Genomic DNA, 16022 nt, shown 5'->3' with positions numbered 1-16022 from the left:
ACTATTAAAAAAATTAAAAGCTTCCCTGTGCTCCTTCCTTAGGGGATAACAATAATAATAATAATAATAACGAGTGGTATTTGTTAAGCACTTACTACGTGCCAAGCACTGATATAATTTGTACTGAGCCCGTTGTTGGGTAGGGATTGTCTCTGTTGCCGAATTGTACTTTCCAACCGCTTAGTACAGTGCTCTGCACCCAGTAAGCGCTCAACAAATACGATGGAACTTGATTCTATTTATTGCTGTCGTTCCTGTCTGTCCGTCTCCCCCCATTAGACCGTAAGCCCGTCCAAGGGCAGGGACCGTCTCTATCTGTAACCGATTTGTCCATTCCAAGCGCTTAGTCCAGTGCTCTGCACATAGTAAGCGCTCAATAGATACGATTGAATGAATGAATGGAACGAATTAGTACTGTGGGTGAAAACCCAATTCTAGGAGCTGCCAGATTTTATTTTTTTTTTTGCAAATAAATACCTACGAGTCTGAGTTAACAGCTGGATGAATTTCTCAGCGCCGTCTCCCAGATCCAGTGAACTTCTTTCTGCCTATGGAAGGCTGATGGCCAATTAGCTCACCCACAGGATTTAAGGGATTGGTCGATCAGAACGCTTCCTACCGCGCCACGATTTTCAGGCATTTCTGAGCAATGAATTCCAGCCCAGACTCCTGGCCAAAAGTGTAGAAATCTCTCTGACTCGTCGCTCGTACCTTTTTTCCGAGCTGGAGTGAGAGAACTCTGAGCCCAGGTTTGGACGCGGAGAGAGAGAACTCTGATCGGACAGTAGGATCTGACAGAGAATCTCCCAATCTCTGGGGCTGAAAGCCCAGACTGGGCCAAGGATTCGGCATCTACCGGAGGGCCTTCCTCTTTAAGATGACAAATAATAATAATTCCTAATAATTATCGTTTTTGGTAAGCCCTTACTGTGTGCCAAGCACCGTTCTGAGCGCTGGGTTGATACAAGGTAAATCAGCTCGGACACCGGCCCTGTCCCACATGAGGCTCACGCTCTCAATTCCCATTTTACAGTTGAGGTAACTGAGGCTCAGAGAAGTAAAGTGACTTGGGCAAGGACACACAGCGGACAAGTGGCGGGGTCGGGATTAGAACCCACGACCTCTGACTCCAAAGCCCGCGTCCTTGCCGTGAGGCAAGGCAAGAAATGAAATGAAAATATGAACAAATGAAAGAAGCAGTGCGGCTTAGTAGGTAGAGCCAGGGCCTGGGAATCACAAGGACCTGGGTTCTAATCCCGGGTCCGCCACATGTCCGCCGGGTGACCTTGGACAAGTCACTTCACCTCTCTGATCTTAGTTACCTCATTTGTAAAACGGGGACGAAGACTTTGAGCCCCACGTGGGACGGGGACTGCGTCCAACCTAATTAACTTGTATCTCCCCCATTGCTTAGAACAGTGCTTGGCACATAGTAAGCGCTTAACAAATGCCATCATTATTAGAAAATGAAAGACCTCCACAGTTAGAAAATCCCTCGGAAGCAGTGCGGCAAGAGCCCAGGCCTGGGAGACAGAAGACCCGGGTTCTCAGCCCGGCGCTGCCGTTTGCCTGCTGTGTGGCCTTGGGAGAGTCACTTCACTTCTCTGAGCCTCAGTTTTCTCACCTGCAAAATGGGGATTAAATCCCCCTCCCTCTGAATCAGAGCAGGAATCCTACGTGGGACAGGGACTGTGTCCAGCCTGATCTTGCATCTACCCCAGTGCTCAGAACAGTGCATGACACGGAGTAAGCGCTTAACAAATACCATTTAAAAAAAACCTCAATTTGTCACCGAGACAAGCAGCGTGGCTTAGTGGAAAGAGACTGGGTTTAGGAATCGGAGGTCGTGGGTTCTAATCCTGGCTTCGCCACTTCTCAGCTGTGTGACTTTGGGCAAGTCGCAACTTCTCTGGGCCTCAGTTCCCTCATCTGTACAATGGGGATGAAGACTGTGAGCCCCACGTGGGACAACCGGATTACCTTGTATCAACCCCAGCGCTTAGAACGGTGCTTTTGCACATAGGAAGCGCTTACTAAATACCGTCTTTTTTTTTTTTATTTAAAGAGAAGACGGTGCCAGGCACTGCCAACGTTCAAAAGAACAAGGACCGCCAACATTCAAAAGACCTTTTTGTGTCCACTGTGGCCGGGAATTAGTATGGTGCTCAAGCGCTTAGTACAGTGCTTTGCACACAGGAAGCGCTCAATAAATACGACGGCATGAATGAGTGAATGACTGTGGGTCGTGGACTGTTCCTGTCGACCACACACACACACGTACACAGGTGAATTTCACCACCACCAGTGTCTTCTTTGGACGTAACGCACAACTCTACAGAAGGCCATGGGTTCTAATGCCGGCTCTGCCACTCGGCTGTTGTGTGACCTCGGGCAAATCACTTTACTTCCCTGGGCCTCAGTTTCCTCATCTGGAAAACGGGGATTGAGATTGTGAGCCCCTCGCAGGACAGGGACTGCGTCCAACCCGACTGGCTCGTGTCCACCCCAGCGCTTAGTACAGTGCCTGGCATATAGTAAATGTTTAACAAATACCACCATTTTTATGGTTATTATTATTATTATTGTTATTATTGTACAGATTCAAGTTACCTTGCCCGTACCCAGGGAGAAATGTCTCTTTTCCAACGTACCTTGGAGAAGAGAAGCAGCTTGGCTTAGTGGAAAGAGCCCAGGCTTGGGAGTCAGAGGACCTGGGTTCCAATCTCAGCCCTGTCACTTGTCTGCTGAGTGACCTCGGGCGAGCCACTTTACTTCTCGGGGCCTCAGTGACCTCATCTGTAAAATGGGGATGAAGACTGTGAGCCCCACGGGGGACCACCTGATGATCTCAAATCTACCACAGCACTTCCAACAGTGCTTGGCACATAGTAAGCGCTTAACAAATACCATCATTGTTATTAATCGTTAAGATCTAGGAATGGCTGCCTTTTTGCAGGTTCAGCAAGAGGAAGGGCAGAGAATGGGGGCAAAGAACTGGAGGGCGGGTTCACCTTTCTGACCCGAGGGACTGTTTCAAGGGTGGCGGGAATGTTTCAAGGGTGACCCTGATGGGTTAGAATCGCACCCGTCACACGGGCCGACAGGAAAGAGCCCTGACCCTCCAGAGGCGGGCTTCTCCCGGGGGAGATCTCCAAATTGAAGAACCAACCGCCATCATTCAGATTCCACCCAGACACCAACCCCTCCCGCTCCGCTATTCTTCCCTGGCCACGTCCTCATCTGTAAAATGGGAGTTAAGGCTGCGAGCCCCACGTAGGACAGGAACTGGGTCCGACCCGAAGGCCTCGTACCTGTCTCTGTGCTTGGCACGTACTAGGTGCCCAACAAAAACCATCCTAATTACGATTATTTCTTTCCCCACGCCACCCCCTCAATCCTCGAGCTCTAGCAATTTCTCTCTCTGAGACACACCGCGAGAACAGGAAGAAAAGGGACAATCTAGGCGACAGAAGGCAGAGAAGAAGTTCAGGAGCGGAGGTGGGATTTAAAGGTCGTTGTTGGTTTTTTTCCTCCACGCTAGATGATCTGTTAAAGACGAAGGGAGCTTTTCCAAAAACGGTTCCCCGGGAAGCAAGAAGGAATTGGCATTGGGGGGGGGGAAGGATGCCTTTCCCGAGGAGCCGTCTCGTCACATATCCGCTCGCACGAACGAAGCGAATACCCCGTCCTCCTGAGCCAAGAGGCTCTCAGGGGTATCGTATTCGAGGATATTCCCTCTTCTCATCACAATGACCAGGTCCGCCGTCAGAATCGTGTGCACCCGATGCTGCGTCAGACAGACGGAGACGTCATTTCATTAGTCATTTCATCCAAACGGCTATCTTACCGGTCCAGGCTCTCACAATATCCCGGCTGGATTAGTGTGTCAGCCTTCTCTCTGATCTCCCTTCCTCCCGTCTCTCCCCGCTCCAGTCTGTTCTTCATTCCGCCGCCCGGCTCATCTTCCCGCAGAAACGCTCTGGGCCTGTCACTCCCCTTCTTAAAAACCTCCAGTGGTTGCCCATCGACCTCCGCACGAAACAAAAACTTCTCACTCTAGACTTTGAGGCTCTCCATCCCCTGGCCCCCTCCTACCTCTCCTCCCTTGTCTCTTTCCACCGGCCACCCCGCACGCTCCGCTCCTCCGCCGCCCGCCTCCTCGCCGGCCCTCGGTCTCGCCCATCCCACCGTCGACCCCCGGCCCGCGTCCTCCCACGGTCCCGGAAGGCCAACCCTCCTCCCCTCCGCCAAACTCATTCTCTTCCCCTCTTCGAAACCCTACTTAAAACTCACCTCCTCCGAGAAGCCTTCCCACACTGAGCTTCCCCTTTTTTTTCCCTCTGCTGCCTCTCTGCTCCCCCTTCACCTCTCCTCAGCTAAGCCCCCTTTCCCCCCTTTCCCTCTGCTCCTCCCTCCTCCCTCCCGCCCCCAGCTCTCTGCTCATTCGGATATATTATTTATGATCCTATTTATTTTGTTAATGAGGTGTCCATCCCCTTGATTCTATTTATCATGATTAAGTTGTCTTGTTTTTGTCCATCTGTCTCCCCCGATTAGACTGTGCACCCATCATTGGGCAGGGATTGTCTCTGTTGCTGCATTGTCCATTCCAAGTGCTCAGTACAGTGCTCTGCACATAGTAAGTGCTCCATAAATACTTAATAAATAAATAAATTTATTGAGCACAGTACACAGTTAAGTGCTCAATAAATAAATAAATAAATACTGAATGAATGGTCACTTCCTTCCGCTGGACCACAAACTCAATCAATCAATCAGTATCAGTTTGTACTGTATTTACTGAGCGCTTACTGTGTGCAGAGCACTGTACTAAGAACTTGGGAGAGTACAACGCGACACTATAATAGACAACATTCCCTGCCCACATTGAGCATACAGTCTAAGGGGGAAGGCCCTTGAGGGAGGAAGCAGCGTGGCTTAGTGGCAAGAGCCCGGACTTGGCAGTCAGGGGTGGTGGGTTCTAATCCCCGCTCTGCCCCTTGTCAGCTGTGTGACTTGGGGCAAGCCGCTTCACTTCTCTGGGCCTCAGTTCCCTCATCCGGAAAATGGGTATTAAGACTGTGAGCCCCACGTGGGACAACCCGATGACCTTGTATCTCCCCCAGCGCTTAGAACAGTGCTTGGCATATAGTAAGCGCTTAACAAATACCATTTTCATTATTATTATTGTCCTCTCCCAAGTTCTCAGCACACCGGCCTGCACGCTCATTCATTCCATCGTCTTTATTGAGCACTTACTCCGTGTAGAGCACCGTACTAAGCGCTTGGGAGAGGACAATACAGCAGCAGGCAGACAGATCCCCTGCCCACAACAAGCTTAAAGTCTAGAGATAGACTGCAAACTCTTCGAGGGCAGGGATTATGTCTACTATTCATTCATTCATTCAATAGTATTTATGGAGCACTTACTAGGTGCAGAGCACTGGACTAAGCGCTTGGAATGGACAATTCGGCAACAGATAGAGACGATCCCTGCCCAATGACGGGCTTCCAGTCTAATCGGGGGTGACAGACAGACAAACTGTTGTAGTGTTCAGTCCAGTGTCCTGTACCAGTAGGCTCTTAATAAATACTCATGATTGATTGGCAGCAAGCCTCTTGCTGGACCGAAAGCCCCTTGAGGGTAGGGATTGATTTTCTAATGTCATTGAGCTCTCCCGAGTGTTTAGTACAGCGTTCTGACCCAAGTAGGGGCTCTAAACACATACCTGAGCAACTCAGACTGGAAGTATCGTATTCGGAGATACTTCCTCTTCTCATCACAATGACCAGGTGCGCCTAAAGCCTGAGCTTGTTTTGGGCAGGACGTGAGCCCTATGTGGGACAGGGACTGTGTCCAATCTGATCATCTTGTAATAATAATGATAATGTCGGTATCTGTTAAGCGCTTACTAGGTGCCGAGCACCGTTCTAAGCGCTGGGGGGGACACGGGGTCCATCGGGTCGTCCCACGTGAGGCTCACGGTCTTCACCCCCATTTTCCAGATGAGGGAACTGAGGCCCAGAGAAGTGAAGTGACTCGCCCACAGTCACCCAGCTGACGAGTGGCAGAGCTGGGATTCGAACCCGTGACCTCCGACTCCCAAGCCCGTGCTCATCCCACTGAGCCACGCCGCTTCCCTTCTTGTATCTACCCCAGTGCTTAGAACAGTGCCCGGCACATGGCAAGCACTTAACAAATACCATCATTATTATTATTAGGTACCTGGCCCATGTCATTCATTCATTCAGTGGTATCTATTGAACGCATACTGTACTAGGCGCCCGGGAGAGTACAATATAACAATAAACAGACGCATTCCCTGCTCATAATGACTGTAAAGTCTAGAGAGGGGGCGGCGGACATTATATCATAAATAAATAAATGACGGATATATACATGAGTGGTGTGGGGCTGGGAGCTGGAGGGGAGAAAAAAGGAAACGAGTCAGGGTGACGCAGAAGGGAGTGGGAGAGGAGGAAAAGGGGGTCTTAGTCAGGGAAGGCCTCTGGAGGAGGTGGGCCTTCAGTAAGGCTTCGAAGGGGGAGAGAGGAATCGTCCGGGGGATCGGAGGCGGGTGGGAATTCCGGGCCGGAGGCGGGACGGGGGCCGGGGGGCGAGAAGGGCCAGACGGAGGCCCGGGGAGGAGGTCGGCGGGAGAGGAGCGGGGCGTGCGAGGGAGGAGGACGGAAGGGACCGGAGGGAGGACGGGGCCGGGGCCCCGGGGGCTTCGAAGCCAAGAGTGAGGAGTTTCTGTTTGATGCGGAGGTGGACGGGCAACCCCTGGAGGTTCTTGAGGAGCGGGGGTGATGTGTCTTGAACGTCTTTGTCGAAAAATGATCAGGGCAGCGGAGTGAAGTACGGACCGGAGTGGGGAGAGACGGGGGGCGGGAGGTCAGCGAGGAGGCTGATACAGTCATCAAGGAGGGATAGTTAAAGTGATTTAGAGAAGCAGCGCGGCTCAGTGGAAAGAGCCCGAGCTTGGGAGTCCGAGGTCATGGGTTCGAATCCGGATTCTGCCACTGGTCAACTGTGTGACTGTGGGCAAGTCACTTCACTTCTCTGTGCCTCAGTGACCTCATCTGGAAAACGGGGATTAACTGCGAGCCTCACGTGGGACGATCTGATGACCCTGTATCTCCCCCAGCGCTTAGAACTGTGCTCCGCACAGAGTAAGCGCTTAACAAATACCAACATTATTATTATTATTATCATTTATCAACACGATAGCAGTTTGGATGGAGAGGAAAGGGCGGATTTTATCCATGTGGTGAAGGCGGAACTGAGAGGATTTAGTGATGGATCGAATATGGGGGGTGAATGAGAGAGGGGAGTCAAGGATAGCTTCAAAGGCAGGCGATTGGGGGACGGGAAGGATGGTGGTGCCGTCTACAGTGATGGGAAAGTCAGGGGGAGGGCAGGGTTTGGGTGGGAAGATAAAGAGCTCTCCTCTTATTTTAGGGACATGTTAAGCTTGAGGTGACGGGAGGACAGTCAAGTAGAGATGTCTTGAAGGCAGCAGGAAACGTGAGACTGCACAGAGGGAGAGAGATCTTCCACCAGACCGCAAAAGAAGTTAGCAGCATCAGGCTTAATAATAATAATAATGTTGGTATTTGTTAAGCGCTTACTATGTGCAGAGCACTGTTCTAAGCGCTGGCGTAGATCCAGGGTCATCAGGTTGTCCCACGTGAGGGTCACAGCTATTCCCCATTTTCCAGATGAGGTCACTGAGGCCCAGTGAAGTGACTTGCCCGCAGTCCCACAGCTGACAAGTGGCAGAGCCGGAATTCGAACCCATGACCTCTGACTCCCAAGCCCGGGCTCTTTCCAAAGAGCCACGCCGCTTATATCAGGCCATGGAAGGTTTTAGTGGTGACATTCTTATTCCAAGCCCCAGAGGTCATTCCTAGCGGCCTCCTGCTCTGCCCTTGTCTGCTGTGTGATCTTGGGCAAGTCATTTCACTTCTCTGTGCCTCAGTGACCTCATCTGGAAAATGGGGATTGAGACTGGGAGCCCCAACGGGGACAGGGGCTGTATCCAGCTCCGTTTGCTTGTATCCACCCCAGCCCTTTAGTAAAGTGCCCGGCACACATTAAGCGCATAACAAATATCACAATCATCATTAAGACGGTGAGCCCATGTGAAGCAGCAGAGAAGCAGCGTGGCTCAGTGGAAAGAGCCCGGGCTGGGGAGCCAGAAGTCATGGGTTCGAATCCCGGCTCTGCCACTTGTCAGCTGGGTGACCCCGGGCCAGTCGCTTCACTTCTCTGGGCCTCATTTACCTCGTCTGTAAAATGGGGATGAAGACGGTGAGCCTCACATGGGACAACCAGATGACCCTGGATCTCCCTCAGCGCTTCGAACAGTGCTCGGCACATAGTAAGCGCTTAACAAATACCAACGTTATTATGTGGGACAGGGACTGTGTCTGACCTGTTTGGATTCTATTGACCCCAGTGCTTAGTACAGTGCCTGGCACACGGTACCTGCTCCCCAAATATCACGATTATTATTATTATCGCTATTGATGCCTGTCTACTTGTTTGGTTTTGCCGTCTGTCTTCCCCTTTCTAGACTGTGAGCCCGTTCTTGGGTAGGGACTGTCTCTGTTGCTTACTTGTACTTTCCAAATGCTTCGTACAGTGCTCTGCACATAGTGAGCGCTCGAGAAATATGACTGAATGAATATTATTATTATCATGCCGACGCTGGGCCAGGGAAGGCACAGATGGTAAGACATTCCTACCAGGCCAGGAAGGGTATTAGATGTTATCACACTCACATGGAGTCACAGGAGGTGTTAACATCACCGTCACACTTACCCACCGCCACGCAAGCTGTTAGTTTTGTTACGATTATACCAGGCCACGGGAAGTGTTGGTGGCCTTATGCTTAGAGAAGCACCGTGGCACGGTCCTGGGAGGCAGAAGGTACTGGGTTCTAATCCTGCCCCCCCCCCCACCCGCTGGGTGACCTGAGGCAGGTCACGTCTCTGGGCCTCGGTTCTCTCGCTCGGAAAATAATGGTGTCGGCATTTATAACGTTGGTATTTGTTAAGCGCTTACTGTGTGCAGAGCACTGTTCTAAGCGCTGGGGGAGATACAGGGTCATCGGGTTGTCCCACGTGGGGCTCACGGTCTTCACCCCCATTTTCCAGACGGGGTCCCTGAGGCCCAGAGAAGTGAAGCGATTTGTCCACAGTCACACAGCTGACAAGTGGTGGAGCTGGGATACGAACCCATCACCTCTGACTCCCGAGCCCGGGCTCTTTCCACTGAGCCGCGCTGCTTCAAAATGGGGATGAAGAGTGTGAGCCCGACGTGGGACAGGGATCGGGTCCAACCTGATTAACTTGTAACCATCCCAGCGCTTAGAACGGCGCTTGGCACATAGTAAGCAGCGTGGCTTAGTGGAAAGAGCCCGGGCTTGGGAGTCCGAGGTCATGGGTTCGAATCCCGGCTCCGCCACTTGTCAGCTGCGTGACCTCGGGCAAGTCACTTCACTTCTCTGGGCCTCAGTTACCTCATCTGTAAAATGGGGGGTGAAGACTGTGAGCCCTAAGTGGGACAACCTGATTACCCTTGTATCTACCCCAGCGCTTAGAACAGTGCTCGGCACACAGTGAGCGCTTAACAAATACCAACATCATCATTATAAGCGCTTAACCAATACCGTCATTATTACTATTAATGTTATTCGACTTCTACCAGGCCCCGGGAGTCGGCAGCGACGTCTCGCTCGTACCAGGCCACGGGAGACCCTGGCGGGATCCGACTTCACCGGGCCGTTGATTCGGTCGTATTTCCCGAGCGCCTATTTTGTGCAGAGCGCCGTACTAAGCGCTTGGGAGAGTCCAGTAGAAGAATAACCGGACCCATCCCCCCGCACGCCACGAGCTCAGATGTTAGCGGGGTCAGGCTTACGGCGGGTCACGGAAGCCGTTAGCGGTGTTAACTCTTCCACGGGCTCACGGACGGCGCTCGCGGTAACTACCGGAGACCGGGAGGTTCTGGCGTCGGGACAGACGGAGGCGGTGGGCTACTTGTGAGTCATCACCAAAGTGGAAAAGAGCCCGTTCTTGTGGGCCAATAGTTTGGCCACGGCGTCGCACTCCACGAGAATACCCTCGGAAAAGACTAAGACAAGGCCCGCGTCCAGAATAGAAGACACCCGGTGCTGGAAAGACAGAGGGGAGAGAAGGGCGGAGAGGGGAGAAGAGAGGAAAGATGGGTCAGCGAGGAAAGACGGACACAGAGACGGAGAGAGAGAGAAACCGGGCCGCCGTCCGGAGGGTCCGGACGCAGGTCGGAGGGACCCGATAACGATGGTGGTATTTGTTAAGCGCTTACTATGTGCCGAGCACTGTTCCGGGCGCTGGGATGATACAAGGTGATCAGGTTGTCCCATGTGGGGCTCCCAGTTTTAATCCCCATTTTCCAGTTGAGGGAACTGGGGCACAGAGAAGTGACTTGCCCAAAGTCACACAGCTGGCAAGTGGCGGAGCCGGGATTAGAACCCACCACCTCTGGCTCCCAAGCCCGGGCTCTTGCCACAGTGAGCCGCGCTGCTTCTCCCCGCGACCCCCGGCCCGGTGACCGGAGAAGGAAGCAGAAAGGGACGGGGAAGGGGGGCGTGAGGGAAGACCCACACGCGGGCCTGTCCACCTCCATCTTGGCTCTGATGGCGGCCCATTCCCTCTTCCTCTCATGGAGTGCTTCCCTGATAATAATGTTGGTATTTGTTAAGCGCTTACTCTGTGCAAGGCACTGTTCTAAGCGCTGGCGGAGATACGGGGTCATCAGGTTGTCCCACGTGAGGCTCACGGTCTTCATCCCATTTGACAGATGAGACGAGATCCTGATGGGGATGGGGAGTCTAGCGTGGCTCAGTGGAAAGAGCACGGGCTTTGGAGTCAGGGCTCATGAGTTCGAATCCCAGCTCTGCCACTTGTCGGCTGTGTGACTGTGGGCAAGTCACTTAACTTCTCGGTGCCTCAGTTCCCTCATCTGTAAAATGGGGATTAAGACTGTGAGCCCCACGTGGTACAACCTGATTCCCCTATGTCTACCCCAGCGCTTAGAACAGTGCTCGGCACATAGTAAGCGCTTAACAAATACCAACATTATTATTATTATTATTATTACATGTAAAATTGGGGGTAAATAGCTCATCTTACTTAGGCTGTGAGCCCCACGTGGGACGGAGGGACTGTGTCCAACCTGATTATCTAGCACCTACCCCGACGCTCAGTAATGATAATAATAATGACGATGGTGGTATTGGTTAAGCGCTTACTGTGTGCCAAACACTGTCCTATGCCCTGTCCTACGCCAGGGTAATCAGGTTGTCCCACGTGGGGCTCACAGTCTCAATCCCCATTTTGCAGATGAAGTAACTGAGGCCCAGAGAAGTGAAGTGGCTTGCCCAAAGTCCCACAGCTGATAAGGGGTGGAGCCGGGATTAGAACCCACGACCTCCGACTCCCAAGACCAGGCTCTTTCCACTAAGCCACGCTGCTTCTCTAGTACAGTGTTTTGCCCAGAGCCAGCACCTGACCAATACCATAATTCTTTTTTATAATTATGACGATGGTGATGATCTCCTTCCCGCTTAGACTGGATCCGATCTGAAGATCTTGTACCTACCCCAGCGCTTAGTACAGTGCTTGGCACACTGTAAGCGCTTAACGAATACCATTATTATTATGAGAAGCAGCCTGGCTTAGTGGAAAGGGCCCGGGCTTGGGAGTCAGAGGTCGTGGGTTCGAATGCCCGCTTTGCCACGTGTCAGCTGTGTGACTGTGGGCGAGTCACTTCACTTCTCTGGGCCTCAGTTTCCTCATCTGTAAAATGGGGATTAACTGAGAGCCTCACGTGGGCCAACCTGATGACCCCGTATCTCCCCCAGCGCTTAGCACGGTGCTCTGCACAGAGTAAGCGCTTAACGAATACCAACATTATTATTCTCTCTGCCTCAGTTAACTCATCTGTAAGATGGGGATTAAAACTGTGAGCCCCACGTAGGACAACCTGATTACCCTGTATCTACCCCAGTGCTAAGAACAGTGTTTGGCACACAGTAATCGCTTAACAAATACCATTATCAATATTAATGATAATAACAAATACCGTAATTCTTTAGCATTATCATTATTGTTGTCATTAGACTCTCCCTCCCACTTAGACTGGGTCTGATGTGATTTTCTACCCCAGCGCTTAGTACAGTGCTCGGCACACAGTCAGCGCACAACGAAAGCCACGATTCTCGTTCTCATTATTCTCAGTGCCCGAGCGATAACCGCGATCACTGTCATTATTATCCCCGAGTCCACTGGACCGGAAGCTCGTTGCCGGCAGGGAAAATGTCTTGTTTATTTTTCTACTGTCCTCTCCCAAGCGCTCCGTCCAGTGCTCTGCACACGGTCAGCGCTCAGTAAATACGACTGACTGACAGTCTGACGTGGGCCACCTGGGCCCTCCCATCCCTGGCCACGGAGGGAGACCTGGAAGCCACTTGTCCTACCTTGAGGTAGGGGGATAATAATCATAGTAATGTTGGTATTTGTTAAGCGCTTACTATGTGCAGAGCACTGTGCTAAGTGCTGGGGTAGATAGAGGGTAATCAGGTTGTCCCACGTGAGGCTCACAGTCTTCATCTCCATTTTACAGATGAGGGAACTGAGGCACCGAGAAGTGAAGTGACTTGCCCACAGTCACACAGCTGACGAGTGGCGGGGCCTGGATTCGAACCCATGATCTCTGACTCCCAAGCCTGGGCTCCAGGGAGCCTGACGGAGCAGCGAGGCCTAGTAGAAAGAGCCCGGGCCCGGGAGTCAGAGGACACGGGTTCTAAACCCGGCTCTGCCGCGTGTCGGCCGTGTGACCCTGGGCAGGTCGCTTCACTTCTCTGCGCCTCAGTCACCTCATCTGCAAAATGGGGATGAAGACTGTGAGCCCCACGTCGGGCAGGGACCGGGTCCAACCTGATTACCTTGGATCTACCCCGGCGCTCAGACCAGTGCCCGGCACCCAGTGAGAGCTCAACAAATAACCCCGAACGGCGGTGGGAGAGGAGGCGGGACGAGGAATTAGGGGACGGGCCATCTCGGGGTCCGGACTCACCGCGATGGTCACCACCGTGCGGTCTGCGAACGCGGTCATGACCACCTTCTGCAGAATGTTCTCCTGAAAGACAAAAAGAGGTATCACCCACCTTTCCTCCTGCAATTGCTCTCCGGCAAGAGCCCGGGCTGGGGAGTCAGAGGTCATGAGTTCGAATCCCAGCCCTGCCGTTTGTCGGCTGTGTGACTTTGGGCAAGTCACTTCACCTCTCTAGGCCTCCGTGACCTCATCTGGAAAATGGGGATGTAGACTGTGAGCCCTAGGTGGGACAAACTGATGACCTTGTATCCACCCCAGCGCTTAGAACAGTGCTCGGCACATAGTAAGCGCTTAACAAACAAAAACAAAGCGCTCCTCTTCCCCCTCCACTCCCTCCGCCATCCCCCCTTTACCTCTCCGCAGCTAAAGCCTCATTTTCCCCTTTTCCCTCTGCTCCTCCACCTCTCCCTTCCCATCCCCACAGCACCGTACTCGTCCGCTCAACTGTATATATTTTCGTTACCCTATTTATTTTGTTAATGAATTGTACATCGCCTCGATTCTATTTAGTCGCCATCGGTTTTTACGAGATGTTCTTCCCCTCGACGCTGTTTAGTGCCATCGTTCTCGTCCGTCCGTCTCCCCCGATTAGACCGTAAGCCCGTCAAACGGCAGGGACCGTCTCTATCTGTTGCCGACTTGTTCATCCCGAGCGCTTAGTACAGTGCTCTGCACATAGTAAGCGCTCAATAAATACTATTGAATGAATGAATGAACAAATGCCATCGTTATTATTATCCAGCGACACGGAGTTGGTCCACACCACTCCTAGTGAGCTAGGGCTGATCTCCACTGCTCCAGTGACATGAGGTAAGCTGGCACTGCTCCAGCGCAGGTGGTCTTCACTGCTCCAGTGACGCGGAGATGATCTTCACCGTCGCTGCTGGTCGGCGCCGCCCCAGCTATGCGGACTTCATTCCCTCATTCATTCGATCGTATTTATTGAACGCTTACTGTGTGCAGAGCACTGTACTAAGCGCTGGGCAGGTTCAATTCGGCAACAGATAGAGACAATCCCTACCCAACGACGGGCTCACGGTCTAGAATTGTACTTTCCAAGCGCTTAGTACAGTGCTCTGCACACAGTAAGCGCTCAATAAATACGATTGAATGAATAGGGAGCCGTGAATTATTCCCCCGTCATCGACCCCCTGCTCACGTTCTACCCCGAGCCTGGGACTGGCTCCTCCTTCATAGAAGAAGAATGACGACGGTATTTGTTAAGCGTAACTATGTGGCCAAGCACTGTTCTAAGCACTGGGGTAGATACAAGGTCATCAGGTTGTCCCACATGGGGCTCCCGGTCTTCATCCCCGTTTTACGGATGAGGTAACCGGGACACGGAGAAGTGAAATTTCTTGCCCAAATTCACACAGCTGACATGCGGCGGAGCCGGGATTAGAACCCACGACCTCTGATTCCCAAGCCCGGGCTCTTGCCACCGAGCAGCGTGGCTCGGCGGAAAAGAGCCCGGGCTTGGGAGTCAGAGGTCATGGGTTCTACTCCCGGCTCCGCCGCTCGTCAGCTGTGTGACTTTGGGCAAGTCGCTTCGCTTCTCTGGGCCTCAATTACCTCGTCACTTCACTTCTCAGTGCCTCAGTTACCTCATCTGTCAAAGGGGGATGAAGACTGTAAGCCTCACGTGGGACAACCTGATGACCCTGTATCTACCCCAGTGCTTAGAAAAGTGCTCTGCACATAGTAAGTGCTTAATAAAAACCAACATTATTATTATCTGGAAAATGGGGATTAAGACTGTGAGCCCCATGTGGGACAAGCTGATTACCTTGTATCCCCCCAGAGCTTGGCACGTAGTAAGCACTTAATAAATGCCGTGATCATTATCATTATTATTACAGGACACCACACACGGGGCCCTGGTCCCGCAGCCTCCCATGATGGGGGTCACATGGAGGACCCCTGGACTCCACCCAAAACCCGAACCAAGAACGTTTCCCCGTGTCAGGGGAAGGGGAGACAGCACAGCCCACTCTCCACTTGCTCCACAGCAGGGACCCCCAACTCGGCCGAGCCCCATCACTCCGGAACGGCTTCTGGCTAGGGCAGAAGGAGGCCAGGAGCCTCTCCTCAGCCTCCCGCTCTGGTGTTGTGGCCCCCTGACCCCCCGTCTCCCTGGCTTCTTGCCCGAGGTCGGCCTCGACAATCCCCTCCGAGGCCTCCCCTCGGCCGTGCGCTCCGGTGGAGAGCCCCACAACCCCTGGGCTTCGTGTCCGAGGACGGCCCTGACCGTCCCCCCCCCCCCCCGAAAGTCTCTCCTCAGCACCCCCGTTCTGCTGTCGCGCCCGGTGGCACCTGCTTGCTGGCTATCTGCCCGACAATCTCCCCCGAGGCCTCCCCTCAGGCTGTCCGCTCGGATGCCCTGCCTCGCTGGCTACCTGTCCAAGGACGGCCTTATCAAACAAAAACTTCCTCGCCATTGGCTTTACAGTCCTCCATCCCCTCGTCCCCTTCCCTCCCCTCCCTTTTCTCCTTCTCCATCCCAATCCGCACACTCCGCTCTTCTGCGGCCGCTGACCTTCCCCCTGGGCCTCCATCTCACCCGTCGGGCCGTCGACCCCTGGCCCGTGTCCTGCCTCCGGCCCAGACCGCCCTCCCGCCTCCAATCCACCAATGACTCTCCCCGGCTTCAAAGCCTTACTGAAGGCCCACCTCCTCCCAGAGGCCTTCCCAGACTAAACCCCGCTTTTCCTCATCTCCCCCTCCCTTCCACCTCACCCTGACTCGCTCCCTTTGCTCTTCCCCCTCTCCCTGCCCCACGACACTTTCGTCTAGATCCCTCATTTGATTTATTTATATCGACGTCTGTTTACTTGTATTGCTATCTGCCTCCCCATCT

General features: G+C 53.0%; 1 protein-coding gene across 6 annotated transcripts in view; it reads right to left on the bottom strand.

Annotated features, from left to right (window-relative positions):
* Positions 1-3499: 3499 nt before the first annotated feature.
* ABCC9 (ATP binding cassette subfamily C member 9) overlaps positions 3500-16022 on the bottom strand; it is a 203996-nt gene continuing 191473 nt past the window's right edge. For 4 of the 6 annotated variants that reach the window (XM_029058306.2, XM_029058304.1, XM_029058302.2 and 1 more), the window contains 2 exons: positions 13127-13189; positions 3500-3787 (listed from right to left, as the gene is read on the bottom strand). In XM_029058306.2, coding sequence (XP_028914139.1) covers positions 13162-13189 — 28 coding nt within the window. In that variant the 3' untranslated portion in view covers positions 3500-3787; positions 13127-13161. Of the gene's footprint in view, positions 3788-9998; positions 10182-13126; positions 13190-16022 lie in introns of those variants that run through there. The other 2 variants (XM_029058303.2, XM_029058307.2) reach the window with 2 other exon arrangements.

Source organism: Ornithorhynchus anatinus, chromosome 2 (assembly GCF_004115215.2).
Source record: "Ornithorhynchus anatinus isolate Pmale09 chromosome 2, mOrnAna1.pri.v4, whole genome shotgun sequence".
Lineage (NCBI taxonomy): Eukaryota > Metazoa > Chordata > Mammalia > Monotremata > Ornithorhynchidae > Ornithorhynchus > Ornithorhynchus anatinus.
The sequence above is the reverse complement of the archived record's forward strand: the minus strand, read 5'-3'. Positions and strand labels throughout refer to the sequence as shown.